At 42.2% G+C, this 12,214-nt stretch overlaps 1 protein-coding gene across 5 annotated transcripts in view; it reads left to right on the top strand.

Annotated features, from left to right (window-relative positions):
* The window catches only part of HHAT (hedgehog acyltransferase), a 202,085-nt gene that overhangs the window by 110,388 nt on the left and 79,483 nt on the right, over window positions 1-12,214 (top strand). For 4 of the 5 annotated variants that reach the window (XM_081000545.1, XM_081000543.1, XM_081000544.1 and 1 more), the window contains one exon: window positions 5,139-5,340. The exons of the other annotated variant lie outside the window; for it this stretch is intronic. In XM_081000545.1, coding sequence (XP_080856671.1) covers window positions 5,139-5,340 — 202 coding nt within the window. The remainder of the gene's footprint in view (window positions 1-5,138; window positions 5,341-12,214) is intronic. 5 annotated transcript variants of the gene reach the window in all.

Raw genomic sequence — 12,214 nt, 5'->3', positions numbered from 1 at the left:
GGAAAAGCAATCATGGATGGTAGAGAGGGCTGTCACAGATTTTTACAGTTCCATAATGGACAGTGTGTCCTTTAAATCACTGTTGGATGACTTTAAGTAGATAATCATATTAAGAGTCATAAATACCTTCTCTGATTTCCATAAAGTGCATACAAAGCTCACAGGTGGAATTCCATTTTTAATTCTGTTTTCTTGACCCTGAGCAAGACCTCTCTGGAGGGAAACAAATCTGCATAGTTATATTTTCGTAGCCCTGGTTCTCCTTGTATTGCCATAGCGGTGTTGAACATTCCTTACACCAAGTTTAATTAAAAGCCCTCAGTTTTTTTGTGTGTAGGTTTTCTTGCGGTCGCCCTGCATCATTGACTTTGTGGTATCCTTGCAGTCTCCAAACTGAAAATCCTATGTGCACGATTGAACAGAGAGACTACTCATACAGTCACAATGCACATGCAATGTAACATTTGAGATGGGCGTAGGCATGTTAATTTGTTTCTACATCCCCACCCCGATTCTTGCAGCATTTTGCTCATACACCCACCTTTCTCTATCATCTTGCACGTAGCTGTAGTATGGGCCAGTGCCCCTCCATGTGTATGATGTTTTCGAATTGGACATTGTAGTTCTCTGGCACATACAAGTTTCATTAATAAGAAATAAGAAGATTTGGTGTGAAAGTGTTAAAATATTGTAAAAAAAAACAACAACCCAAAACCAGATGGCTTGATGCAAATAAGGTGAAAATGCCACAAAAATGCAGATCTTGCAGGAATTCAGAGTGCTTATTCATCCAGGGGCAGCTTGTAAGCAGATTCATTGAAAGCATGATGGATTTGGGAAGTCTGATACTGAAGCCATTAAGCAGCAAAGTTTGCAAGCACAAACAGCTTCCAAAAGGCTGTCTCACTGTGCTGCAGCTAGCACTTGTAAGAAACTAAGGAAGTGGTAATTGGGTTTGAAAGTTTTACGTCTTCAAGAAATGTCATTCTTAAATATTTCAGTAATTATGTTTGTGATGCAATAGGGATTTGAAGGGTAGTATTTACATAATCTGTCCAATTCACTAATGGGCATCTTGTGAGTTAAAATTATGATGTGCTGCTTAAATGGAACAGCTTGCCTGCAAGAGATAAGCTGACTTTAAAAAGCTGCCCAGTTACTTGAAAAAGGATGCTGTGCAGTTGTAGAAGGAGTGCTTTGCACAATCACCACCAATACAAGGTGGGCTACTTTTCAGTAAGAAATACTTTAAATTCAGGTAGGTAGCAGTGTTGGTCTGACGCAGTCGAAATAAAAATAAAAATAAATTGTCTAGTAGCACCTTATAGACCAGGGGTAGGAAAACTAAGGCCCAGGGGCCGGATATGGCCCAATCACCACCTAAATCCGGCCCGCAGATGGTCCGGGAATCAGTGTGTTTTGACATGAGTAGAATGTGTCCTTTTATTGAAAATGCATCTCTGGGTTCTTTGTGGGGCATAGGAATTCGTTCATCCCCCCCCCCCCCAAAAATAGTCTGGCCCTCCACAAGGTCTGAGGGACAGTGGACCGGCCCCCTGCTGAAAAAGTTTGCTGACCCCTGTTATAGACCAACTAAGTTTGTTCTGGTATACGCTTTCGTGTGCATGCCCACTTCTTCAGATACACAGTGTATCTGAAGAGGTGTGCATGCACATGAAAGCTTACTAGACAATTTTTTATTGTACTTTAAATTGTCAGGCTTTTTTCATTAGGTAGGTAAAAATTCTATAACTTAGAGTAAAGACTTCACAATCCATGACTGGGCAATACCTTTATTAGAACCAAACAAAATGTCACGCATTTACGGCAAATGGTTGAGTTCTCCAGATTTTATTACTCAAGGCAATATACTACTCAAATACTTCATTATCTACATAAATGTGATTGGAAGGACAGACCAGGACTATAAGTACACAGTTTCCCGTGAAGCTGGTGGGACAAATCAGCTGTGAATTAAGTCTCCTATGATTTCATTGGGAACTAACTGCCACTATCATTATTATTTATTAAATTTATATCCTGCCCTTCTTCCCCAAAGAAGTTCAGGACCTCAAACACACAAACAATAAAACATGTGAAACATTTAGAAACAAGTCCAATGCAGTCTGGGAAAGACCTTTACATACAAGGCTTGTTGGAAAAGGAAGATCTTCAGCGGGTGCTGGAAAGACAGCAGAGAGAGTGCCTGGCTAATATTCAAGCTGAGTGAATTCCGAAGTGTGGATGTCACAACTTAAAAAGCCCAGTTCCTACATTGGGTGGAATGGACCTCCTGATAAGATGCTGTCTGCTAGAGGCTCTCACCTCCAGAGTGCAGGGATTGATGAGGTATCCATCAGGTATCCAGTTTCCCCAGGGACATTTCAGGTCTCCAGGTCTCCAGCTGTATAGGTCTGTATACACCAAAACCAGCACCTTGAACTTAACCTAGTAACTAGCATAGCTTGAGTCCAATCTTTCATCAGTTTTAAGTCACAGCCGGACACCACCGCTTGTGCAATGTGTTACCATCTAGCTCTTAATGGTTCCACTGTCAACACTAAAACTATACCTAGATCCCACCCCCCTCAAAGATTCACATCCAAGACTTTTCATAAGCAAAAAGGAATTAATGCTCAATTAACCAACTGCTGGCACTAGATTGTAAAAGTCAGATAATTGAATCTCTTTCCCTCCTGTACAGCTGCCTGAGCAGTCACCTAAGGAGAGCCAATTGACACCGTGTAAACTGAACTGTAATTGAAAGCACGCTTTTAAATTAAAGTTGTCATTTCTAAGGCTGTTCCTAGTGATGGTCACATTGGTGCCAATTGAGATCATTTGCACAAACAGAGGAGTTTCCTGATGAGAAGCAGCCTGAATCTGCTATAGTTAGAGGATGCTTTTGTGGAAAACATTCTTGAATTATCCTTTCAGGGACCAGCTTGTGTCCTGCGATGTTCACCTTGCTGGCTAGGGCTGTTAAAAAAACTTCAGATGAGCTTAACAAACACAACAGCATATTACTGATGTGGAAACACACAGTGCGCTTCTTTTTCTGATTTCCAAACCCTGATTCTGACAGATATATGGCCAGACAGAGCTGCCTTCCTTAACCTGGTGCAATCCAGATGTTTTAGACCACAACTACCATAATCCTTGGCCATTGACTGTGTTTGCTGGGCCCAATAGGAACTGCAGGTTGAGGAAGGGAGACCTATCCCTTTAAAAGAACCCAAGATGCACCCTGTTGAACTGTCAATTGGAAATTTTAATGTCCCATGTTTTAGCTATCATTAGAACTGATTTTTACATGGGGGGGGGGGCTTGTATGTATTCCATACTGAAGGTATGCAAGAACAACATGAGAGAATCTAAACCACACAGGATAGATCATGTCCAGTTCTTCAAAGGAGTCCTGGTTTGTTTCCCCAGATGGAGTTTTCTGCCGGCGCAGAACTACTGACGAAAGCCTGGCAGTCTCTCAGTTGGAATGTCTAAATTGCAAGGACGGATAGCACTTAGAAAGCACTTCTGGGCTGCTTGCATAACCTCCAGCTACGATAACACTTGCAGAGCCACTACACGAAGAGTAGAGTGTTCTTATTACACTTCCCATTCCCCAATTCCCTAGTTTTGTTGTGTGTTTGAGACCAGGATCTAATAATCAAATATTCCCTGGGGGAAATGGTGCTGATTAACAATACATCCCTGTGCCGGTTTACTCAGAAGTAGATGCCACTTCATACAGTGAGGTTTATTCACTAAGAAGATATGTTTAGGATTGAAGCCTGATTTATGGAATAGAAAGACTTCAAAGGCCACAAATGCTGGTGTTGACCATCATACAAAGAGATGAATAGTGATTCTGAAATGTCGTAAGCATTTGAGAATTAAATGTTGCTACTTCTAATTGCATTCTTCAGTTAGATCTATATCTCCTTAATCCTGTACAGTTTGTTTCTATTTCTTTGAAATATCACTTGGGAAGGGGACTTCATTTCCCCTCAGAACCAGTGGAGCTGTAATAATAATTATAAATGTAAACATTATGGATCAAATGACTGATTGCATTTCCTACCTTAAAAGGAAAACTTAGGTTGGGACCATGTTACAAAAATGGAAGTCTTGGGTTGGGTTCACCACTCTGTGTGGCATGCATTACAACTTACCCTGGCTCCGGGTACCATTACATGGCCTGATCCTCCCCACTCCACCAGCATCCCTGCCAATGTGGAGAAGAGCCAGTATCAAACTCAGAGTAGACCCAGTGAAATCCATGCACTTACCGGTAAGTCAGTTGATTTCAGTGTGCCTACTCTGAGTTTGACATCGTCAAAGACGATGCAATGATGTCAGGTAAATTGTAGGTGTGAGAGGAAGAACTGCATGCTTCCATTCTCAGCAGCAGTTCTGAACATTGTGTAATACTTCTGTATAGATACTTATTGCAAATAAAACAGAAAGTAAAAAAAAAACAATGTGAACGAAGGCAAAGACGTTACTAAAACTTACTTAAAATTACCAAACAAGATTTTACCAAAACTTTTCAAACAAAGCATTTCATCCAACAATAGTGTTTCACAAAACCAATTGTGGAAAGATTTAAGAAACCATGCAAGTAAATATGGAATTATTTATTTGCTGTGTAGATGACTGCTTGGTCCTGGTTAATATCCTGTTCCACCTCAATGTCTATTTTTTAATCGTGTTTTTAATACTCTGTTGGAAGCCACCCAGAGTTGCTGGGGAAGCCTGGCCAAATGGGCAGGGTATAAGTAATTTATTATTATTATTATTATTATTATTATTATTATTATTATTATTAACCTCACTAGGAATGGCATAGCCTGTGTATTCAGTTGGCATAGCCTGTGTATTCAGTTTTGGCATCTTCCAGGTGGGGGCAGGGGGAGGGAGAAGCATGAATTATTATTTTTTTAAAAAACAAAAACAAAAAACACACAAACTCATCCACTGTCTTTAAGAAACTATAGAGGTTTCAGAAAGAAAATGTCAGGTAATTAGTCAAGGCAGCACTTTAGAGCTGCTGGTGAAAACAAATTTATATTGCAGTAGTTGTATTGCTGTGATTTCAATGAAGTCTTAATTACTTCTGCTTATAATTTCCCTGGCAGGTACATTTACATCCCGATGGGAGGATCCCGCTGCAGCATCTTGAAGATGCTGTTCTCCACAGCAATCACGTTCGCTTTTGTAAGCTATTGGCACGGCGGCTATAGCTACCTTTGGTCCTGGGCGATACTTAATTGGCTTGGAGTAGCGGCTGAAAATGGAGTGAAGAGGCTGGTTTCTCTTCCAGCTGTCCTTGACTTAATCGTAAGTTCATTGGTTTTCATGTTTGTAATGCTCAGAACTGTGTTTAGGACTAGACTCCCTCTACTAGAGACTTCAGGTGGTTCAGTGCTATCAGAGCGCGCCCACCTGCTGGACTCAAGTTTCGGGATTGGCAGCTTTCTAGAGCTACATAATACAGAAAGTGGGTGTGCTGTGAAATACAATGACAACAAAAGGTAATTAAAAGTCCTGAAGGTCATCTAATAGGGGATTTTACTTTGCTTAAAAATCATAAAGGTAAAGGTAAAGGGACCCCTGACCATTAGGTCCAGTCGTGACTGACTCTGGGGTTGCGGCGCTCATCTCGCTTTATTGGCCGAGGGAGCCAGCGAACAGCTTCCGGGTCATGTGGCCAGCATGACTAAGCCACTTCTGTCGAACCAGAGCAGCTCACGGAAATGCCGTTTACCTTTCCGCTGGAGCGGTACCTATTTATCTACTTGCACTTTGACGTGCTTTTGAACTGCTAGGTTGGCAGGAGCAGGGACCGAGCAACGGGAGCTCACCCCATCGCGGGGATTCGAACCACCGACCTTCTGATCGGCAAGTCCTAGACTCTGTGGTTTAACCCACAGCGCCACCTGCGTCCCTTAAAAATCATAGATTGCTGCTAAATAATTTATGGCATCAGAAATTTAGTGCAGCTGTTTGTTTATTTATCTGAAGTTGCTAGACTTCAATTCCCATCACTCCCAGCTAGCATGGCCAATAGTGACGGATATTGGGTGTTGTAGTACAACAACATCTGAAGGGCACTATGTTGGCTACCCCTGATTTACTGCAAAGGAAGTTCTTTGGGTCTCCTGTCTGCCTGTATCTCATATCTTGGGAAGTTCAAGGGAGGAACCTTAAAGGCAAACATCTTGAATGAGATCTTCTGTGCTAGAAGCTCTGCTAGTGAGAGGGAAGCGTACACATCCTCAACAGCTCCACCCCATCAGTGTTGGTGGTGAAGTTTCACCCCCACAAGTGCAATTCAATATAGATTCTTGCTGTGTGAGTATCAAATCCTTTTGTGCAAATCCCATCTTCTCTCACTGGGTGCTTCTAGGAGGCCTGCTTATTGAATATTCATCCTCGTTTGTTTGCGAGAAGATTGGATGACATCAGCTATTTAATGAGCATTCGTTTTGATTTGTTTGCGGGGAGATTAGGTGAAGTTGCATCAAAGCAACTTATCACACACTTTCCAGTGCATTTGTACAGCCATGTTCCCACCAGTGTATTGAACATAGTACTAACCTCCCCACCACCTTGCCCCCTTCCACTCTTCCTCCTGGAGCCAGCATGGTGTAGTGGTTAAGAGCGGTGGACTCATAATCTGGTGAGCTGGGTTTGCTTCCCCGCTCCTCCACTTGCATCTGCTGGGTGACCTTGGGCCAGTCACACTTCTTTGAAGTCTCTCAGCCTCACTCAGCTCACAGAGTGTTTGTTGTGGGGGAGGAAGGGAAAGGAAATTGTTAGCCGCTTTGAGACTCCTTAAGGGGAGTGAAAGGCAGGATATCAAGTCCAAACTTCTCTTCTTCTTCTTCTTCTTCTTCTTCTTCTTCTTCCTCTTCTTCTGGTAAGCAGCAATGACTCTGCTGCTGGGAGGTCAAGTAAGCATCACAACCCCACCCAGGGTTGTGTTTTGTGCTTCAAGCTGGTTCTGGGGCAACTTAGGAAAGGATATAATCTGTCCTCCAGCCTGCTTTCCAGAAAAGCACTAGCAAGGCAATTCAACTATGAGAAAACCAAGAATCTTCCTGGTATTGGGTCTCAGGCAGAAGTGAGAGGCATCCAAGCTTCCCCACTGAAGAGCATACCGGAAGCTGATGCGAAAGCTACTCTACCACATACAATCCACCCCAACACACAAGGATGGTTTGCATTTGTAAAAGTCACATTTGCATAACGAATGCTCTTCTCTTGGTGTGCACCTGGATTTTCTTCTGTAAATTGCATTCCGTTTTGAAAAGTTCATGTCCATTCAAGCAACGAAATGTGTGTCAACCAACTGCCAGCACAGCAGCTTCCTTTCTTGAGCACTTAGTCTGAATGCAGAAAGTACAGGCGCAAAATAGGTACACAAGTTCAAAGTGCTCCATTTAAATGATACGCAGAAAACCATTTGCAGAGGAATAAGAGAGCTTGCGTCAAAAACTCATTTGCATTATGAGTCAGATATTATTGAACGTTGATGTCATCACGGACCATTTTAAAGCCAACCTGAACACCTTTGAAAAATGGATGACACAAATTCGTGAAATATAAGGTGGGGGTTGGAGGCACTCTACTTCAGTGGTTTCAGTCTCGGTAGTGGCACCCGCCCTGTGGAATGCCCTCCCATCAGATATCAAAGAGAGCAACAACTACCAGACTTTTAGACGACATCTGAAGGCAGCCCTGTTTAGGGAAGCTTTTAATGCAGTGTTTACTGTATTTTAATATTGTGTTGGAAGCTGCCCAGAGTGGCTGGGGAAACCCAGCCAGATGGGCGGGGTATAAGTAATAAATTATTATTATTATTATTATTATTATTATTATTATTATTATTAATCCTACCTTCAGGACCATTTCCAGCAAGTAGTGAAGGGGGCGGCAGCGCTGTTCAGCACCATGGAAGTTGTCCTGTGGTGTCCGATAGGGTTCCATCTTGTCCCTCATATTATTTGACATCTATATGACGCCTCTGGAATCTGTCATCAGAGGATTTGGAGCAAGGTGTTGTTAATATGCAGACAACACCCAGCTTTATCTCTCTGTTGCATCTGAATTGGGAGAGGTGGCTGAGGTATTTTAAGGCAGTGATGGCTTGCATGTGGGCCAATAAATCAAAGCTCAATCCTGAAAAGACAGAGGTGTTATGTGTACCGAGTTCTCGAGTCTGAGAGGTAGAGAGACAACCTGTTTTGGATGGGGTTGTACTCATGCTAGAAGGAGCAAGTCTATAGCTTGGGAGTGCTCCTGGATTTAACATAGTTACTGGAGTCTCAGGTGGTCTTGGTGGCCAAAACTGGTTTGTCAGGCCCTTTTGGGCAGAAATGTTGATATTTCATGTTTGGTAACTTCCAGATTGGACTATTGCAGTGCACCCTACATGGGGTTGCCCTTGAAAATGACTTAGAAACTTCAAATGATCAAGTGGTCTTTGCTTTGAGATATATTTTTAGGGCCCACTCTAGTTGTGCCTGTGATTTGTCTAATTGTGATATCTGTATATTATTACCTCCTGGATCAGAGAGAACATGCCAGTTTCTTACTGGGGATCATGAGTAGGGGAGAGCCATTTCAGTTATGTCCTGCTGGTGGGCTTCTCAAAGCTTTCTGGTTGGCCATTGTGGAAATAGAATACTGGACTGGATGGGACTTTGGTGTAATCCAGCAAGTTTATCACTCAGAAAACCTAATGGTGCATGCAGAGTGTGGCTGGACAATGAAACAAATGGGCAGTCCCTGCTTACACAGGGGTACATGAGCAGCCCTTGTGTGTACACTGCAGGTTAGAAGGTCTGTATCAGTGCATATACTTTTTTTCTTCTGGGTAAGCCCATTTGGTGGCTTCCATATACATTAGATTCTCCATGCAAGCATCTAGAGCAGGGGGCAGCAAACTTTTCAGCAGGGGGCCGGTCCAATGTCCCTCAGACCTTGTGGGGAGCTGGACTATATTTTGAAGGGGGGAGAGAGAACGAATTCCTATGCCCCACAAATAACCCAGAGATGCATTTTAAATAAAAGCACACATTCTACTCATGTAAAAACACCAGGCAGGCCCCAAAAATAAACCAGAGATGCATTTTCAATAAAAGGACACATTCTACTCATGTAAAAACACGCTGATTCCCGGACCGTTCGTGGGCCGGATTTAGAAGGCCAGATCCAGCCCCCGGACCTTAGATTGCCTACCCATGATCTAGACTTAAGCAGATACCCAGTGTAGGTACATTGCACATGCTCTTTCAGTCATGGGGACTGGAACTCAATTCTGTGTGAAGTTCAGCAGGCTCCGCCCCTTGACAGCATTTAAGCAGCTCTTAACAACCATACTGGGATGCGGGTGGCGCTGTGGGTTAAACCACAGAGCCTAGGACTTGCCGATCAGAAGGTCGGTGGTTCGAATCCCCGCGACGGGCTGAGCTCCCGTTGCTCGGTCCCTGCTCCTGCCAACCTAGCAGTTCGAAAGCACATCAAAGTGCAAGTAGATAAATAGGTACCGCTCCAGCGGGAAGGTAAATGGCGTTTCCGTGCGCTGCTCTGGTTCGCCAGAAGCGGCTTAGTCATGCTGGCCACATGACCCGGAAGCTGTAAGCCAGCTCCCTAGGCCAATAAAGCGAGATGAGCGCCGCAACCCCAGAGTCGGTCACGACTGGACCTAATGGTCAGGGGTCCCTTTACCTTTACAAACAACCATACTGCTGCTTTTCATCGCTAATCTGGTTGTGGCTGTGGGTTGTTTTTTCCTATGGGGGGGGAAATGGTCGTCTGTCACGGATGCTTTAGCTAAGATTCATGCATTGTCGGGGGTTGGACTAGATGACCCTTGGTTCCCTTCCTACTCTTAAGATTCTATGATTTTATAATCATGTTCGTTCATGCTGGCTTTAGTAACATTTTGCACTGTTTTGAAATGTCTGCATTTAACTTTGTTTTAAAACTGTGCTGTGCTTTATATGTTCGCGTGTGTGTGTGTGTGTTGTTCTTTTTATAAAGCACTCTGGGTAGCACTGGGTTTGAAAATCAATCTGTAATTTATTTTAAATGAGTAAAAATATAATTAAATAAATCTTCGTGCCGGAAGAGCAATCCCCAGCAGACCAGAAATAAAAAGAACCAGGACACATACCACTTTTACAGCGGTAACATTCCTGCACTGAGTGATGCAAAAAGCAAGCATCAAATGAAACTACGTGCAGATGACTGATCTTAAGGGGTGACTGAAAAATCCATCTCAATTTTTTTTTAAAAAAACCACAACAACAACAACCAAAAAGCCAGCTTTATGATTTAGTCTTTGGAGAGCAAGGTTAGTCATTCTCCTCTTAACTATTTAGCCCATTTCTGAATCAGTGAAAATAAGTTCTAGGGGAAAGCTACGAAGAGCTTACCTTGGAAACATACAAATAAATCCAGGCTTTCTTTTCAGACAGACATCCCCACTACCACCACTTAGGCACGATTGACTCACTCGCAACCGTATGATGACCGTGTGATGCCGGGAAAATAAATAAATAAACTTATTCTAACCTGAAATGGTGGGAGAGAGGTGGAAAGTCCTTGTCAGTGAGTAAAAAATCCAGGGGGGGAGGCGGATTTCAAGGGCTCCAAAATGGTGTGAGCGAGCTCAACAACTGTTGGGCGTGAAACTGTTTGTATTGCAACGGGCTCCCCACTTACGTGCATGTGTGTAGTGTGGGCACTGCTCATTTTGGTTCCACCCACCACTGGCATGGTTATAACCATAGTTTAGAGGTCCTGGGCCCTAAGGAAGTCAGACTATCCTCCACCAGGGCCAGGGTCTTTTCAGTGATGGTTCCGATCTGGTGGAATGCTCTGTCCCATGAGACTAGGGCCCTACAGGATTTAACCGCCTTCCACCGGGCCTGTAAGACAGAGCTATTCCGCCTGGCCTTTAATTTGAACTCAGCCTGATCTTTTATTTCCCTTCTCTCCCCCCTCCTTTTTTTATGAAGATTACCCGCTCTGGGACCCCACATCTAATTCTCCCCTGGCCTCCTCTCTGGCCCAAGTAGGACTAATTTAGCCAGCTAGCCCTGGTGACTATCTAATGTTTATTTTTTTAATTTTTTTAAAAATGATATTTATTAAAATTTCAGAAAAAAGAGTTACATAAAAACAAGAAAAGCAAAAACAAAAGACAGAAATAAAAATACAAGAAAAATACAAAATACAGAATAAAAGAATAAAAAACAAGAAAAAAAATAGATCAATCTTTCCATAACTTACATTCATATCCTTGTTTCCCTGACCTCCTCATACCTCCCTTTTTTGTATTCCAATTCAATTAGTTAATTCAGCAATTTCTTTCCCTCTTTATTTTCTCTTAATCCTTTAACTTAATATACTATAACTTTAAATTTTCACCTGTTATCAATCCATTTTTTTTAAAAAAAGTATTTATTAAAGTTTCAAGAAATACAAAAAAGAAAAAAAAAAGAAGAATATACAGAGTACAAAATATAGCAAAAAATAGAGAATAAAAAAAGAAACATACAAAATGAAACAGTTAAAAAGAAATTGATTTTCCAAACCTATCTTCCCTTCTCTTATTTCCCCGGACCTCCTCATACCTCCCTTCTTTGTATTCCAGTTCAGTTTGTTAGTTCAGCAAATCCTTACCATTAAACTTTTACCCAATTGTTAATCTTTTTTTTCATATCTCTTCAAGCATTACAACTAAAAACCTCTTAGTTTCTATCCAACATCCTTCTAAAATTCCTTAATTTTGCAATATTTCTGTAAATAGTCTTTAAATTTCTTCCAGTCTTCTTTCACCGATTCTTCTCCCTGGTCTCGGATTCTGCCGGTCATTTCCGCCAATTCCATGTAGTCAATCACCTTCATCTGCCATTCTTCCAAAGTGGGTAGGTCTTGTGTCTTCCAATACTTTGCGATGAGTATTCTTGCTGCTGTTGTAGCATACATAAAAAAGGTTCTGTCCTTCTTTGGCACCAGTTGGCCAACAATGCCCAAAAGAAAGGCCTCTGGTTTCTTCAGAAAGGTATATTTAAATACCTTTTTCAATTCATTATATATCATTTCCCAGAAAGCCTTGATCTTTGGGCACGTCCACCAAAGGTGAAAGAATGTACCTTCAGTTTCTTTACATTTCCAACATTTATTTTCGGGCAAATGA

The sequence above is a fragment of the Podarcis pityusensis genome, assembly GCF_964106645.2.
Source record: "Podarcis pityusensis genome assembly, chromosome: 3".
Lineage (NCBI taxonomy): Eukaryota > Metazoa > Chordata > Lepidosauria > Squamata > Lacertidae > Podarcis > Podarcis pityusensis.
The sequence above is the reverse complement of the archived record's forward strand: the minus strand, read 5'-3'. Positions and strand labels throughout refer to the sequence as shown.